The 18,057-nt window shown below is 47.1% G+C and overlaps 1 protein-coding gene and 1 non-coding gene across 9 annotated transcripts in view; one reads left to right on the forward strand and one right to left on the reverse strand.

Annotated features, from left to right (window-relative positions):
* Positions 1 to 2,232: 2,232 nt before the first annotated feature.
* The window catches only part of CCDC198 (coiled-coil domain containing 198), a 28,278-nt gene continuing 12,453 nt past the window's right edge, over positions 2,233 to 18,057 (reverse strand). For 2 of the 8 annotated variants that reach the window (XM_067554856.1, XM_067554852.1), the window contains exons 4-6: positions 17,837 to 17,935; positions 15,785 to 15,968; positions 2,233 to 5,639 (exon numbers count right to left, since the gene is read on the reverse strand). In XM_067554856.1, the coding sequence (XP_067410957.1) occupies positions 5,392 to 5,639; positions 15,785 to 15,968; positions 17,837 to 17,935 (531 nt within the window). In that variant the 3' untranslated portion in view covers positions 2,233 to 5,391. Of the gene's footprint in view, positions 5,640 to 14,239; positions 14,910 to 15,784; positions 15,969 to 17,836; positions 17,936 to 18,057 lie in introns of those variants that run through there. The other 6 variants (XR_010921137.1, XR_010921138.1, XR_010921135.1 and 3 more) reach the window with 6 other exon arrangements.
* On the forward strand, positions 17,098 to 17,169 carry TRNAC-GCA (transfer RNA cysteine (anticodon GCA)). Its single transcript has one exon. It is a non-coding gene; the product is annotated as a tRNA-Cys (tRNA).

Here is an 18,057-nt window from a genome sequence, read left to right on the forward strand (position 1 = left end):
TGAAATCACCTACACAGTGTGAACTTTTGGGAAAGTGTCAGTTATTTACTCCTGGTTGAAGGAGGCAGAGATACAGAGATTCATAGATTATAAAGCCAGACGGGACCATTGTGGCAATCTAGTCTCACATGTTACATAGAAGTTACATGCATGAATAGAGGGAATACGGCAGTACAGGTCTGCTGTTAAGACCCTGAACTGGAACTCAGGATAGCTGTATTCAAATCTAGTCTCTGCTACAGACTTTCTGTGTCACCCTGGGCAAGCCACTTAGGCTGGGAGTTTCAAAAGAGCCTAAGGGAGCTAAAGATCCAAATCCCATTGAAATTCAGTCAGTGCTGGGTGTCTAACTCCCTTAGGTTCCTATGAAAATCCCAACCATAATATTTCTATATCTGATCTGCAACTGTAAAATGGGAATTGTAATACTGAGCTACCTAACAAGGGTGCTGTGAGGATAAATTCATTAATGTTTGTGAGTTGCTCAGCTACTATGACGGGGTTGTCTAAGTAAATAGATAGTAAAGCTTGTCTACACTAGAAATGGTGTCGATGCAAGTTGCAGTGATAATCAAGAAGTGCTGTAATTACAACGCTTGTGCCTGTCCACACAACACTCATTGTGCTGCCGAAGTGCATCCACCGTTGGTGCTCTGGCATCGACAGTGAGAGCAGTGCATTGTGGGCAGCTATCCCACTGTGCAACACACCACCTTGTGCCCCTAGGAGTTGTGGGAAGGCAGAGAGGATCTCAGTGCATTGAGGTGAGGGCTCAATGTCCAGTCATTCCATGGATTTCCAACTGTGTTTCATGGCATTTTTCAATGGCCCCAGTTTCCTGAGCGCCCACCATCTCTATCTGAAAGGATGGATCCTGCACTGCTCTCCAATGTTGTTGTCAGTGTTCTGAACCCATTGCGGCATGTCACACAGTATATCAAGAGCTCCCAATTGGAACAAGAATCCGAAGCACCTGACCTGCTGTGTGCCATGCAAACAAACAACACCAGATTACTGTTTGCATTCACGGAGCATCTGCACACGGTGCACTGCCGCTTATGGGCACATGAAACAAGCACTGAGTGGTGGGATCGCGTTGTTTTGCAGGTCTAGGATGATGAGCAGTGGCTGCAGAACTTTCGAATGCGTAAAGCCACCTTCATGGAACTCTATGCGGAGCTCACCCCTGCCCTGCGGCGCAAGGACACCAGAATGAGAGCTGCCCTCAGTGGAGAAGCGCGGCGCAATCTCCGTGTGGAAGCTGGCAACTCCAGGCTGCTACTGGTCAGTCACTAATCAGTTTGGAGTTGGGAAGTCCACTGTTGGAGCTGTGCTATTGCAAGTGTGCAGAGCCATTAATCGCATTCTGCTACAAAGGACTGTGAGTCTTAAAAATGTGCATGAATTAGTGGGTGGCTTCGCAATAGTGGGATTTCCTAACTGTGGCAGGGTGACAGATGGCACACTTATCCCAATTTTAGCCACAGACCATCTTGCGATGGAGTACATCTTGCGATGGAGTACATACTTCTCTATGGTACTGCAGGCACGTGTGGATCACCGTGAGTGTTTCACTGATATCAATGCGGGTTGGACAGGGAAGGTGCATGATGCACAAATCTCCAGAAATAGTGGCCTGTACAGAAAGCTGCAAGTAGGGACTTTCTTTCCAGACCAAAAGATCCCAATGAGGGATGTTGAATTGCCCATAGTGATCCTGGGAGACGCAGCCTACCCCTTGTTGCCATGGCTCATGAAGCCTTCTACAAGCAACCTGGATAGCAGCAAGGAGCGCTTCAATAACAGGTTGAGCAGGTGCTGAATGACCATTGAATGTGTGTTTGGCAGATTAAAAGCTCGCTGGCGATGCCTTTATGGCAGGTTAGATCTAAATGAGGAAAATATTCCCATGGTTATAGCCGCTTGCTGTGCGCTCCATAATATTTGTGAAACTAAGGGTGAACAGTTTCCCCCTGGGTGAAGTGCAAAGGTGGATCTCCTTGTGGCTATGAACAACCAGATGTCAGGGCTATTAGTGGTACACAATGCAGGGCCGTTTGAACCAGGGAGGCCTTGAGGAGCCATTTTGAGAATGAGCACCAATAAGGTGTCTCTGTAAACAGCACTGTACCATGCTCTGAGTGCTATCCAGCTTGTACTGTGTATCGATGTGAGGTGCAACCATTGTGTGCAAGAGACAAATAAAGATTGCTTATTCTTCACAGAGTATGTCTTTATTAAATAACAATTATTCACAACACACACAAAAAGCTGGGGTGAAGAGGAGAAAGCAGTGAGGGGGAGTGTGAGCTATGACAGCTGGGTGTAAGACTATTGTTCTGGAAGCTATCTGAAGGGGTGGAGTGAACGGAGTACCAAAATGGGCCAGGAGTTTGGTAGGAATGTGTGGGTGGAGTTTGGGGAGGGCATAGAAAGCAGTTTTGTATTGGCTGAAAGGGTGGGCGAGCACACATGAATTCTGTCTGCAGTGTTATGAGTGACTTTAGCAGCTCCGTTTGCTCCTCCATGGTTTTTATCATGCACCCATGACCTGCTATCACTTGCTCCTGGTTTTCCCTCCTCTCCTGCCTATCAGTTTTATGGTTTTCAGACACATGTGTCTTCATGCCCCTTTTCCTTTTTTTTCCACCACAAAGGACTGGATCATTTCTTGGAACATCTCTTTGCTTCTTCATAGTTATTTTCTTCTCAGCTGCAGATTCTCGGCAGGAGTGGAAGGGTTTCCCCTCAAGGACACATCTGTAGAAGCACAATAAACAATGAACAGAAGCATGATTGTGAGTGCAATAACAGCATTGATACATTACCGTAAAATGCACTTCTTTCTCACTGTCCCTTGGCAAACACAAGCTCAACGATCACCCAGAGCATGGTAAGTTGTGTCTGGGTGGGAGGGGCACTCAATCTGGGGAAAAGGTCTTTGGTGGTTGATTGGAGGTATTGATGCAGTAAGATAGGGACAATATTTCAAATTGTGCCACCATTTTCCACAGGTGGGGACCATAGAAGCTGATAGCTCACTCCTGAGAGTAAGCAGGGATACTAGACTTCATCTCCTCCATACAAGCAGCATCAAACCGGATCCCTATGCTGCTCACCTGTGTGCTACTTTGCTCCCTGCACAAATGATTGCCTTTTGGCACGGGAAAGTTTCCTACAATGGGGGAAGAAACAAAGCAGCTCTGACAAGGAATCTCCGGCAGAGGATTGAAGAGTACCTTCAGGAAAGTTTCCTATAGATCTTTCTGGAGGATTCTTGTGAAATTTTGGGGTGCATTAACACACTTTTCCGTCACACTGCCAAGCTGCACAGGGGAATGGGAAGCACATGCAAACACCGTTACTCTTGTGCATTTCTATCCCTTCAACAAGCTGTCTAATGCAACAAAGCAAAGGACAGCTGAACTTCACATAACCAAGCAGCATCAACTCAAAAAAATCACTTACCCAAGCTCCCCTCCTGCATCCAGCATGCCAGAGCTGGAGAGCTGGGATTGGTGCGAAGCTTCTGGGGTCAAGAAGAGGTCTTGGCTCCCCATATCAGCAAACATCCCAGTCCCCTGCTCTGCATTGTCTTCCAATTCAACCATCTCATCAACAACTTCTTCGTTGGGGTTAAGTCCAGTGTCCACTGTCTCCAAGCCCGTGGAGGTATCCACAGTTCTCTTGGCAATGGAGGTGGGGTCACCACTGAAGATGGCTTCCAGCTCCTTATCAAAGCGGCAGGTCTTTGGCTCTGCACCAGAGCGACAGTCTGACTCCCTAGCCTTTTGGTACCCCTGCCGCAGCTCCTTGATTTTCACATGACACTGCCATGTGTCCCATTCATAGCTCTTCGCCGCCATTGAACGAGAAATCTGACTGTGAGGATCGTAGTTCCTTCTGCTGGAATGGAGCTGGGACTGCATAGTCTCCTCTCCACAAATGCTGATCAGATTCAGAAGCTCCGGTGTCCTCCGAGCAGAAGAGCATTTGGTGCATGGAATCACCATGGTCAGCTGGGAAGATGAGATGTGAGCTCTCCACACTGACCAAGCAGGAAGTGGAATTTCAAAAATTCCCGGGACTTTAAAGAGAGGAGGCTGGATGGCTGCAGGGCAGCAGAGTTCAAACTGATGGCCAGAGTGGTCAGGATGGGTATTGTGGGACACTTACTGGAGGCCATTTACTGCGACATAACCAAGCGCGGTGTCTACGCTGACTTTTTTTTTCGCTAAGAATTTGGTGCAAAAAGCTTTATGCCTCTCATCGAGGTAGTTTTATTTTGTCACAAAATCAGGGGAGTTGGGTTGGTGGGAGGGGATCACAGTGTGTATACCACCACTGTTTTGCCACAAAAAGCTGACTTTGATCCACACGTCTATAGTGTAGACCAGACCTAAATGTCCTAATCTGAAGGATAAAAGAGGTCTAAAATTGAGGAAAAGGAGTATTTGTTTGAGGGCATTTATCTTTATTTCTTATTTGTTGCTGGGTTCTTTATAGATGGAGGGTGACAACAGGCCCAACTGTGCTCTCATATCTTTATAAATCAGGGGTAGTTCTACTGAAGTCAACTAAATTAGCCAGGTATAAGTGCAGCGAGAATCCAGCCAAAGGTCCCTTGCAGATCTTGAGCTAATTAGACAACGTACAAACAAAAAGGATGGAGCGGGTAGGAAGCAATGAAAGCAGTGTGTCTGAATGGCAAGGTAAGGCATGTGTTTTGTTCGTGCCACAATTCCTCGTGTGTGTGCTTATGTACATGTAAATTTCCATAGGACAAAAGTGTGTGGATGTGACAGGCTAGGGCCTGTGAGCTATCTTGAAGGTGTTTCTCCCTCAAAGAGGGTCTTAAAAGAGAAGAGGGCAGAGCAAAGGTAAAGAGGTGATCGGGGGAACCAGACAAGAGCAGGGAGTAATTCTCCTGAAATTAGCATCATTTGATCCTACAATCCAAACGCATGCAAAACTCCTGCCAAAATCAATGGGCATTTTGCCTGTGTCAAGACTGTAAGACTTTATTCCTTTTTTAATGGCATTCCCCTATGTACCCTATCTTAGCTGTGATAAAACAGCTGCATGACTGACAATTTCAGTTCCTGTGTATTGTTGTATATACCCCTGAATTTCTCATTATATCTTTTCCACAAAGCAGATGCACCTTTACAATAGTGGCCCTTAGAGACACACAAAGATAAATGGGTTTGGCTCCACCCACATCTCCAGTATTCCTTTGTATTTCTTCATACCTGCACAAACTCTACTTACTTCACAAGAGAAGCAATTCTTAACAGCTTCATTTTATCCAGCCAGGGGGTTTAAAGCATAATCCGAGCACTGAGTTTTTTCAGTGCATGACTCCAGTCCCATCACCCTGAGTGCGTGCAGTTAGAATTCCTTATCAAAGAACTCATCAAACAGAGGGATTCTCTCTGTCTTGGTTCTCACTAGTGCAGGTTTGCGACGAAGCTTTCTGTCTTCTCTTTTCCAGTCATCTGAGTCAGTGCTAGAGCTGTCCCAAAATAGATCTCTTGGATCCTGAGGCTTCACAAACCACATCTCCACTTTACTGCTCTGACTTGGATAGGATTCAGCCATCTTGTGTCTCTCTAAGAATTCTCCATCCCATGTATTTCCTAAAAACAAGAAAACCATCTTCTTAATTATATTGGGTTACATACCCAATGGCAGAGGGTTTAGCAAGGGCATGTTATGGGTTGGTGGAGTCACATAAGAGGAGCCAACTGCCTCAATTCCTAAATTTGTGCAAAGCAAACTATTATTTTTCTTTTCTCTCCTTAGGTAAAAAAGAATTGCAGACTTTAAGTGTTAGATGCTGTAGCATATAGGAAAACGGTAGTATCCCTTTAAATCAGTGCTTCCCAAACATTTTGACTCGAGGGCCACAGATATGATTTTTACTACCCTGAAGGACCACCAATCTCCCCAGCAGCCACACCCCTCCATCCCCCCTGCAGCCAGACAGAAGGAGTTCAGCGAGGAGGCTGCCTCCCTCCTCACTGATCTTCTGTCCCCCTGGCTGCAGCAGGGAAACTGTAGCCCCATGTGCTCCACCTGGGTCCCTAAGCAGTGGCGCCCTTCTGCAGCCAGGGGGACAGGAGATCAGTGCTCCACTTCCTCTGGCTCCAGCAGGGACTCCAGTGCCTAGGGACCCAAGCAGAGCGCTTTGCCATGCTCCCTGCTACAGCCAGGGGGAGACAAATGCTGATCTCCCATCCCCTGGGCTGCAGCAAGGAGCCTGCACCGGTCTTGTAGCCCCACGGTAACGTGCTCCGCTTGGATCCTTAGGCAGCGGCTCCCTTCTGCAGCTAGCGGGAGGGGAGCTGCGAGCCACTTTGAAAGACCCCGTGGGCCACTTTTGGGCCCCGGGCCACAGGTTGGGAATCACTGCTTTAAATAGTTTGTGAGCCTGCTAGTGGTGTTCACCATGTTTTACGTTTGAGAAGCTATCAGAATCCAGCCAGAGTAGCTGTCTGTCTGTAGTTAGACCCTCGACGTTCATAAATGTTTAGTAAACGTGGTTCTTTGAACCCAAATGTGCCCGTTGTGCCTGATCCTATAGTTGTTCTGCAAAGAGCACAAGACACAACCGATACATTTGGGAATAATTCCAGTGCTATCATGCCATGTTTATAATCGATCTGGTTGAATAACAGATTTTTTGGTTTATTGGCAATTTCGAAAACCTTTTATAAAATGTTTCAGGTCAGACTGAAAACAAAATTTTTAAATTTTTGTTGGCGATTTAAATAGTTGAAATTCTTTTGATTTCATACACATAAAAACTTTTTGTCTCAACAAAATCAAAACATTTCGTTTTGATTCCAACCATTTTTATTTTTGTTTTGTTTGTTTTGACATTTTTAAAAAATAAAATGAAAGGGGAATTTGAAATGAGAAGTCATTTGCAACCGAAAAATCCAAGAGTTGAAAATGACAACATGAAATGTTCTGATTTTTTTTTTCCAGAATATTTTTAAATGAGCAGTTTTGCAAAATCGACACAAATTTACAAAATGTGTGTGTCGCTGAATCTGCCCTTTTCCCTTGGGAAAAAAAAAACATTTTGACCACAACATTTTACCCCGCTCTGTTTATTATGCTGCTTCCAAATTTTAAATCAAATATTGTGTTTTTTTTATGTTATTCATAAAGAGGGGAGATTTTTATGCGGTTATGGACATTTGTTCATGCCCAGAACCTTTTTATACAAGCAGGGTGGGTTGATCCCACAAGTTCTGGAGCACGCTGGCCCTGATCCAGTGGAACACCGACGCATGTGCTTGACTTGATGCACACAAGTAGCTGCAATGACATCAAGTCCAAGTTCTGATGCACTTCGCAGGGCCCGGCCAGAGAGCTGAACGCGATGCAGGGTGAGCCCTATATTTTTAGGTTCATGATTATGAACTATATAGTGTGAGAAGAGGCAGCGTGGTCTAGTAGCTGGAGCATGAGGCCAGGAGGCAGGACTCCGGGGTTCTATTGCCAGCGATCATGTCTAAGGGGTAATCGATACAATATAATTCCTGGAACGTCACTCTGTGTCTCACTCTGACGCCCACGATGTTTGTAGAGTCAGTGTGAAGCGATGGCAGCATCTGCAGATATACCTAAGAGTTCTTTTTGTTCGGAATATCACCAGGTTCAGTCATCACTGGGATTCCCAGTCTGTTATCATCACATATTTCAGCTTACAGCCATTTTGACTTTACAAATTACACCCCTGAGCCGTGTACAGCTACAGCATGTATCTACACCATATCAAGCATCCTAAACCATTGTGATATGAGAGGTAATGCAACCAATCACCACGCTGACTTTACAGCTAATTTGCATGCAACAATTTTATTGGTTGTATGAGGAAGACTGCCCATATGGAGGATTACTTGGCCTAGCTGCCACACCCAGGCACCCAACTGTCACCTGCATAAATCAACACAAATCTCCCAGACATAATTCAGCACAACCACCCACGCACAACATAACTAGCACACACAATAACCCCTCTCCCCCGGCTCCTCACTACAGCACACTGCAGCCCCTCACTCACCACCTGCAGAAATCAGCACAAATCTCCCAGCACAACCCGCCCAACAAAAATCAACACAACCAACCACCCACCCACCAAACCCAAACATTACTCTGAAGCCGAGAATGTCTGTTGAGTCAGTGTGAAGTGAGAGAAACAGCTACAGGCATGGCTGAGAGCTCTTTTTGTTCAGAATATCAGCAGGTTCGATTGTCACTGGGATACACATTCTGTAACTGTCCATTTTTTAAAGATCTGAGACATAGTCAGCTTTTTTACAGCCTTGACTTTACAGCTGTGCGACAGCGCAGGCTTTCAGCTACTAGTTATTATTACATAGCATAAGCAAAAGATAATTGACATCATAATAACAATAGTGCTTTTGCAATTGTTTAGTCTGTGCTGAGGCTTCACAAATTCAGAAGAGGAAACCCCTAAGTGTAAAAATGTAAGGGAAATTGTGCTAAGACAGATGAAGGTGCAGACAAAGCAACCAGATTCTGATCCCAGCTGCACCATCGTAAATCTCTACTTATGTCAGTGACATTATTACTTCAGAGAATCTTACCCAAATTCAAAACACTCAGAGCCTGATACACATCTGACATGTTTCGATCTACATTAACTTCACTGAAGTTACTCCAGATTTATGTGCCAGGTAGTGAGATCTGAATCAGGCCCTTGACTAGTGTGAAAAAAATGTAAACAAAGCTAAAGGGCTCAGAGAAGCAGTTCAGAAGGAGATCTTCATCCAGTGAATTAGAGGGTACAGGAGCCCTCTCCACAATGAATTTGTATTAATTGCTGTGGCTGTGCCATCCATATAGCGTAATCAGTGGCTGACTGCAATGCAGCCTGACAGGTAGGTCATGGAGGAGTCACAGCTATATTGAGAGCGCGGTGACAAGGGACACGTACATGGAATGTGCAGAGCCATCCATACAAGCACTTCATCAAAAGGAGCCAGACTCCTGCTCCATCTCGAAGGCCTCTCTGTGGAACAGCATCACTTCAGGGTTAGCTGGGTTTGATTTTGCTGTCCTCAGCTAGCTCCAGCCATTCAGTCACAAGGCCCTATTTCAAGGTATTTCATCAGGAGGCAGATTACGCTCTCCTAGCTATCCAGTTTACAATCCCGGTTATTTTCCATACGCTAGTCTAAGGCTCCGAGCGATGTGGTCCAGGTGTGTCCTGTGAACGCAGTGATCCTTGCTCACATTGATATGTCTATTCAGTAGAACATGCCTTGAGTGACCATCCCACCAATCAGTATAAACGAGGCATTTAGTAGAGGTATCCAGTAATGAAAGGTTTAACTAAAGTGTACCAGAAACCACGGGATGCACTTTAAAGGGTTTCTTTAGGACAATAGGTTGCCTTTTGACGGTGGCTTTAGTGCAGCTATCTAATTCAAATATCTTTTGCCAGTAGTATTCTCCTGTGACTCCCCTTCCTTTCTGGTTCAGCAGACTTTGGTTGAGTCTTTGGGTTCTTCACCATCTTCCCCTAGAAATAGTGGGCCTGAATCTGAGCTCAGCTTCACACTGTCAAATTAACACTCACTTTCATCCAGGGTACGGGACACAAGATGAAATTCACCCCTGCGTAGATGGTCAGTAGAAGCCAATGCCTCCTGTAAGCCCTGTGTTAAGGTTTCACGTAGGACGCAAGTGGAACATGGATCTTGTCACTGCAACTCTACAGAGGGATGAATTTCACCCGCAGAGAGCCTCACTCACCTGCACACCAAAATCGATGCCCATCACATTGCTGTGGAGATGTGAGTACAAACTGGACAGACGTTTTTGAAATTTGGACAACTATGGCATCGCAAACACAAGCAGAATCTCTGGAAGTCCCGGTTTTTTTTCATTATGCCCATAATATTTTCCTAGAAGTCTAATCTAGCTCTGCTTTTGCTCCTGTCTCTTTCCCAGCAAGACTAAGGACGCAAAAGCATTATGTTACACACACAGTTCTTGCCATGAGCTTGCTCTCTCCCTCCTCAATATGCATGGATCTCAGCTTCTTTTCACATGGGCCCAGCCTGCTGGTCTTGAATAAAGACCAGAGTTATGCCACTGTGTGCCATCCAGACGCTCAAATATTTGGCTTGCTCCATATTCATCAATGGATCCAGGGGAAGGAAGGCAGCTGCTGAAACCACTCTGGGAGGGGTTAGATGAATCAGCTAGAAGGAGCTGGAGCTGGGAGAGTGGCCAGCTACCCACGTACATGGGCCAAAAGCAACCAATCACTGGTAATGCAGTGGATGCTGGCAGCTTTCCAAACACCTTTTGCACAAAGTGAAGCCTTTGCCAAGACAGCCGTGTAGCACAGGCTCAGGTTGGAAGCAAGAAAATGCCAGTGCGGAAATGCACAAGATAATGTCACAGGCTGGCTGGCCCCTTAAGGAGACAAAAGCTCAGCCTCTGGTGGTGATCTGCTACCATCCCAGCTGCTCGTAACTGGCTGGAAATCAGGTAGCCTTGGCTAAGGATTGAACCCTGCTGAGAGAGGGAGAGGGTTTGCACAAAAGGCTGGGAGGGCTCAGCTGGAAGGAAGAGTTTCAGGCGAGATTTCATGCTCTGAGACTTGCCCGGATGGGAGGGGGCAGCAAAGAGGAAGGAAACTCCTGAAGTGGGGCTGAGGGAAAGGCAACCTGCAGGCAGATGGCTGATCCCAGATCCTACAGGGGCCCTGGACTGGAACCAGAGGAAAGGGAGGGCTTGGGTTCCCCCCAGCCAACAGAAAAGATGGGGTATGGCCCCGGAGGCTAGGGGTGGAAGGACAATTGAGTTGGGCCAAAGACTCCGCCAAAGTCTTTGGGCCAAACATTCCGCTTGAGGCCAGAGGCCTGTTGTTTGTTGGACTGTCTGGTGTCGCAGAAGGGGTGGAGTAACCCGGCCGGAGGCTGAGTCATAAGAAGAGGCAGGTCACTAGAGGGCTGTCGGCAAAGAGCACTCGATGGGGGGAGCCTGCTCTGAGGCTGTGTCTGGGCTGGTGCGTCATTCTTCTACAGCAGGCACAGCAAGCACAGGACAAATCCCAGCAGCGAGTCAACGGGCCCCCAGAAAAGGTCATCTGCATAGCAGGCAACCAGCTGTGTTCTCTACACGTCGCCGGTGGCTATCTCCTGGGCAGCAATAGGCAAAGAGGACATGGATAAGCTCCCAGGCAGGAACAAAGCTCAGGCTGGTCATAGGTGCTTCAGAACAGTCGGAAGGAAAGGAGCATAAGATGCCCGTATTCCAGCTGTCTTGCTGCCCCTGGTAACCCTTCCCAATCCTATTGTTAGGTGGACACGTTTCTGAGTGTTCTGATTGCTCCACGGCACCATAGAGAGCTTCCCGACACCTAGCACAGAGCAACGCTTTGTGATTTGTATTACCGTAGAGCCCAGGAGCCCTAGTTTGGACCAGGACTGCATTGTGCTAGGTGCTGTACAAACCCGGAACAAAAAAACAATCGCTGCCCCAAAGAGTTCACAGTGTAAACTGACATGACGGATGGTGACTGGCAGCAGAAGTAGGACACACAAGCAGAGGGACCAATGTGATGGCAGCAAATGTCATTGTCATGCGGGCTGGCTTGAGTGGGGGGGCATTTGGTATATTGGGTGACATCAGTATGGCAGAATCATAATAATCCATGTGGGATATGCCATGTCAGGTACTGTTCGGAAGGTTATAATGTGCTAAGTAAGATAATAATATTTATGTTCATGTGTGATATTTGAAATGGAAGTTATAGATGTATTTGAGATATCTGTGTTTCAAATTGTTTTGCCTGGGCAACACCCCAGACAGGATGGCTGCAGAACAATGGCCTGCTTAATGGGGCCCTGAGGGAGAGGCCAGCATCACCAAATGAGTCACCAGAACCTGCTTACGTGACTGGACCCCAGGCACACCTGAAGAGTCACCAGGATTGGCCCATGTGACGATGGACTCCATTTTGGGTCTGGTGACTGCCCACAGGCTGCATGGCCGGAGGAGGGGGTTTATAAGTTCAAGACAGAGAAACCATTTTGTCTTTGCTCCTGTCCAGTCTGCAGACATACACCTATCTCTGGACCAATTCATCTTGCAACTGAACCGAAGGACCTAGACCCATCCAGGTACTGGATGTGAACCAGAGAGAACTACACAAGCCTGCAAATCCACATTTCTTCCAGAAACCTGATGAAAATGGACTTTTAATCATTTGTATATCTGTGATTTACTTTAACCCTTTAACATTTCTCTCATGGTTTATTTCTTTCTTCTTACAATAAACCTTTAGTTTAGTTACTAAAGGATTGGCAGCCAGCGTGATATTTTAGGTAAGATCCAAACTTATATTGATCTGGTACTGTGGCTGACCCTTTGGGGTCAGAGGGAACCTTTTTAGTAGAGAGCAGAGAGTTCTAGTAACTGGTCTCTTTACTGGACCTAGTGCTGATTTGGGAGCCTGGAGCTGAAATGCAGTAAAAGGGGCTGTGGGCATTTGTGGACTGGCTTCTCGATATCCAGTGTGGGGTAATCAGAAGCAGTTCGTGGCTAATTGGGAAGCCGGGCTTCAGTGTCACCCACCAGCGTGGGGAGAATCTGCTCCCCTTTTGCAGCCTGCCCTGACATTGGCATTACCAGTTGGCTACCCTGGGCACGGGTCGTATCACAGTCATGTCAGTTCCATGGGTTTCTTTCTTTCTTTTTGTTTTGTTTCCTTTACAGGCATATACTTAGGAGAGGATCAGCTAATAGGAAAGAAAAGGGCAGGGACAGGAGACAGTGAAGGGAAGCGGGTGAGGGGGACGGGGCAGGGGAGAGGACGCTAAGAGGGGCAGGTGTGGTGACATGGGGAGGGAGGGGGAAGGTTGGAGCAAACAGCCAATCAACATAGGGCAGAGAAAGTCCAGAGAGCTGGAAAAGGCTTCTCTCAGGATTAGGCCCCAAACACGTATAGAATCAGACCTCCATGTGCCCCTCTTTGCATCTTAATTTCTCAAAGTCTCTGCCCTGCCCAGGATTTTTGAAAGTCTAAATTGGATTATTTGTGCAAACTTCTCGCTCACCAGATCTCAGGGCTGGGTGTTCCGTGTGCAGGCAGGGTCTGAATGAGCTCTCCCCTGCCAAGCTGGCGGGGAGAAGGGGAACAGGCTGCAGGAGCAAACCGCCTTTGCATGAGCACACCCGCCCTGCCGAGGTGCTCGGCATGAGGGACTGCTTTACCCAAGTGCTCCCTCTGGCTGGTGCTGGGTTACAAATCACTTTCCTGTGGAATGCAGGGGTAATGAAACGTTGTTCTCCTTGTGGTCTGAGCAAGGGCAGCAGAACCGGACTTAGCCTGTCCTGACAGAAAAGGCACCATCGTCTGTACTGCATGCAGTACGCAGAGGGCTCAGAAGCAGACCCCTGTGAAAGGTAGAGGGGGTGGGGACAGGTGTGTCTGCTCGCAGGTGAGGGCTTTACGTAAGAGCCCTAGGCATGGGTTGACCCGCCCCACCCCACTGTTCAAAGCTAGAGCTAATTAAAGCTCCATTAGGCGTCATTTTGTGAAGTGATGACTAGAGCTGAAATCACTTGCTGTGGGGCAGCGTTTGCTGCCCAGCCTGCTTCAGCAATGATGATCTCCCGCTAAGAGCTGAAAAGCACTAAGATCTGGGAGGAAGCTCAGGAGACCGACGTGCGGAGGAGCAGGTGGCAGCGGAAGGTGAGGGTGCGCACTGGAGCAGCTGGCAGAGTGGCCAGCACAGCAGCATGGCTGGTGGAGCGGCGAGAAGAGCAGAGCAGCTGGAGGAGCAGAGCGGAGCAGCTGGCAGAGCCGCCAGTGGCGAGGAAGCATGCAGCAGGCCCAGTGTACTCTGGGGTGGGTATTTTGCTCAGGGTTTTATGTGTGTGAATCCTGCTTGTGGCATTTTTAATACCGGGTTACTTTTCCCCTTTTTTTAATTAAAAATCTCTTTTCTACGCTCAGTCTCTGTGCTTGCAAGAAGGGGAAGTGTTGTCTTCAGAGGCACCTGAGGGGTGGTGTGTGATTGTCCCAGGTTACTGGGTGGGAGCTCCAGCCAGTTTTGTGTTGTACTCTTGAAAGGAACCCCTAGATATTGAACCCGGCCCTTGTCGCTGACCAACTCCACTGGCTGAAGGGTTACATTTGCATTGTGTGGAATGTTACCTGTTACCTGGGAATGGAAAGCAGGCTGACACAGGCGAGGCTGATGAGGCATCTCAGAGCTCATGAAAAGGAAGCCCGTTTACAAATCTAGGTTTCTTTCCAAGGGGGCAAAAGAAAACAAGGGAAGTCTCCTTTCTGTGACGGAAGGGTGTGTTGTTTGGGTCAGGTCCTCAGCCAGTGTACATCAGGCTAGCTCTGTTGAAAGTCAATGGCATGATCCTGATTAACACTGGCGGAAGATCTGATCCATGGATCTATGTCATGTGCCCAAGGAAGCTACACAATTATGTGTTTGTGTAATGGGGTGTGGACTCCACGCTGGTACTGAGAGGGTGAACAGGAGCCCGATAGCTCAGTTAATTCACCTGCGAGCACCTGGAGAAAGGGGTCTTAAGTAGGTCCATTAGCTCTTCAACCTGGAAAGGAGTCAATTTTTCTTAAAAGGACTGAGCAATCTCAGCTAGAGGAAGACGCAGGAGAGGAGCCAGACTGCGGCGTCTTCACTGCACTGCATCGATGGGAGAGGCCCTCCAGTCGACACGGCCTTACTCCTTTTGGGGAGGTGGATTAATCCCCTCAATCGGAGAGCGCTTCTGGGATCGATTGAGCGGGTCTTCACAGCCTGCTCAATCAATCCCACTGCATCGATCCCCCAGGAGCCAGCAGTGTAGACATGCCCATAGAGTCCTGCACTCTAGAGGAATAGCCAACAACACCATTGTGTCATTAGTGCAGAGAGATCTAGGGCTCAGTCTCTGGGTCTGACCAAGCTGTACTCAGTGCAGGATCCAAGAGAAGGGGGAAGAGCTGGCCGCCTGCCTGCCATTTTTGCTCTTTCTGATCCCTTGGAAGTGCTGCTGGCTGGTTTTCCTCCTCCTGTCCATAAATCAGAGTAGTTGTGAGGCTGCTCTAACACATACCAGCTTGTTACATCTCCCAAGGGGCATTACACAAGCGGTGGATCACTGGAACATAGCAGGACTCCTGTGATGCCACCTTCCCCAGAAATACCTACGACGTACCACTATGGCAGAGGTTGGGGTAGGGGGGAAACAGAAGAATTCTCAGCTGCCCAGTTAGGGTAACTGTGTGGATCTTTGCTATCACCAGAGTGGCACAAAGAGGCAATGGAATCGAAGATTTGCTCCAGAGTATTTTGGAGCATTACTGTGGAACATTCGTGTAAAGGAAGACAGATATCATGGGGCCACATTCAGGTGACCTTTCCCCGCATATGTGAAAGAGGAGGAAAGGCAGAGAACTAAACAGGTCGTAAACTTGGGTCCATAGCTCTGAATGCTAACATATTCAGAAGCCATTAACTAAGAAGGTACAGCAATCCCTCCCTCTGAGGCTCCTTGACTTATTGCCGCGCTGCTGTATTTAATTCTACTTCCTGAAGGCCATTCTGAACTCCATCTTTTACAACAGGGAGGGTGCATTTCAGGAGACTGAACAGCTGCAGGTGGTTAGGGCCGCCCGCCAGTCACTGGCTTCCTTACAGTGAAACTTATTTGGGGTTTAAAATGCTTGGAAGTTTTCATCTCGTTGAAAAATGACTTTACTTACCATGGTCTCCATTAAAAGTTTGATCATGCTCAATGGGGACAAGGTCTTCACCTTCAAAGCAATTGTTTCTCTGAAGATTTTCGAGGACTTTCTTAGCCTGGAGCTCTCTCGTTTTTGGTTTGCTGATTTTTGCCTCCCGGTGGAGATTTCCCTTCAGTGCCTCCTGGATTTGTAAATGATTCATCTGTATGAGCAATAGAAGTGTAAACAGGTAACTTGTTTTCCAAGGGTTTGACAGCTAAACTCAGCATATTTTAGGCTAAAGGCCTAATCCTGCAAACAAACATGCACTTGCATAACTTTATAAGTTCAAATACTAGTTGGCAGAACTGGGCCCTGACAGATCGCAAATTCGCCTGAGTTATGAGTTCATCCAGAGACAATGGTCAAAGGAGGGCTAATCTTTCAAATCAGGAATAATTGCTCAGCTTTTCCAAGAAATAACAGATACTAGATTCAACTATTATCTGGATCCAGTGACCATCTACTGAACAAAAATTCTAAGACATTTGTGCTTTTTTCCCTGGTATTGATATTCTTGTCCTTATTCCCACCATCTAACTTAAGAAAAATATACAATACCAAGCTCCTGTAAAGCACCTTTCTTCTGAAGGTCTTGAAATGCTTTGCAAAGTATCATTATCCCCATTTACAGATGGAAAACGGAAAAGATGTGCTCCAGGTCATTCAGCAGAGCTAGGAATAGAACCCAGGTGTCCTCACACTGTCAGATGATCTATTACCCACTGGGAAACACTGTCTCTCATAAGTCCTGACTGCCTTAGTTAAGGGGGAGAGAGCATGTAAAACAACATCCACCAGGCAATACTGAACCTGGGATCTTCAGCACCCCAGCATAAACCACTATCTCTTAAGCTAAAGGAATAACTCTATCAGCTGCTACCATAGTGGGTCCTTAACATTAAGTGGACAACTGATGGGGGACATAACACATTTAAGCCAGAATGCTACCTACTGCCAGAGGGGGACAGTTTAGGTACTGAAATAAACACAAGGTTTTTGTTCTCTAAAGCATCAGCAGAGACTCAGACTGAAGGTCAAATAATTATAGTTACATCAGTCTAATCCCACTATGACATAGCAGAACGTGGCCCAGAGAACTGCTATTCAGGCACCAGGGATGGTTTCTAAGGCAAGGAGCCAGTTCTCGTTTTCCCTGTGATTCAACACATTGAGTGGATGTCATCAGGAAATCGTTCATTTCACGTTTCTAAGTGAGTACCGGATGGCACAATGGCAACCACTAACGAGTGAGGAAATTCAAATGCAAAGATGAGGAGAAGACAGCAGTTGGGGGTATAGCTCAGTGGTAGAGCATTTGACTGCAGATCAAGAGGTCCCTGGTTCAAATCCAGGTGCCCCCTCAACTTGTTTTTTATGAGGAGAGGCTGAGGGAACTGGGCTTGTTTAGCCTGCAGAAGAGAAGAATGAAGGGGGATTTGATAGCAGCCTTTAACTACCTGAAAGGGGGTTCCAGGGAGGATGGGGCTAGGTTGTTCTCGGTGGTGGCAGATGACAGAACAAGGAGCAACAGTCTCAAGTTGCAGGGCGGGAGGTCTAGGTTGGACATTAGGAAAAAGTTTTTCACTAGGAGGGTGGTGAAGCACTGGAATGGGTTACCTAGAGAGGTGGTGGAATCTCCATCTTTAGAGGTTTTTAAGATGAGGCTTGACAAAGCCCTGGCTGGGATGATATAGCTGAGGTTAGTCCTGCTTTGAGCAGGGGTTGGACTAGATGACCTCCTGAGATCCCTTCCAACTCTAATATTCTATGATTCTATGATTCTAAGAGAGAAAATGAAGATGAAGGCTGGTACTAGAGAATCCAGCCAGTGAGAGAAATAAGAGTCTGGTGAGGATCTCCCTTCCTAACCTAAATCCAGAGGCGGCAGCAGCTGCACAACCAGATCTACTGGCCTGAGTTCAGCCTAGCTAAACCCAGGCATGGCTTTTATCATTCCAGTTCCCGCTTTCTCTTTCAAACACCTTCAAGCCCAACAGGAACATCTCTCCTAAGCTATAGCAGCCGTACCTCTTCTCGCTTGCGGTTCATTTCTAACATCTGCAGCTTGTGTAAGTGCTGTCGTCTTCCAGAGGCGTGTTTCGCAGTTTGCACTCTCTTCTCCAGTTCCTTGCGTGGTATTTAAAAAAAAAAATACAATGGTTGAAACAGAATGATCTGCAAACAGCTATAAAAATCCATTCTCATTCCCGTCAACACGTGAAGAGACCACGTGCTGAATGCAGAGGTCC

The sequence above is a fragment of the Emydura macquarii genome, unplaced genomic scaffold (genome assembly GCF_026122565.2).
Source record: "Emydura macquarii macquarii isolate MOO-44397 ecotype Brisbane River unplaced genomic scaffold, CSIRO-AGI_Emac_v2 contig_1551, whole genome shotgun sequence".
Taxonomy (NCBI): domain Eukaryota; kingdom Metazoa; phylum Chordata; order Testudines; family Chelidae; genus Emydura; species Emydura macquarii.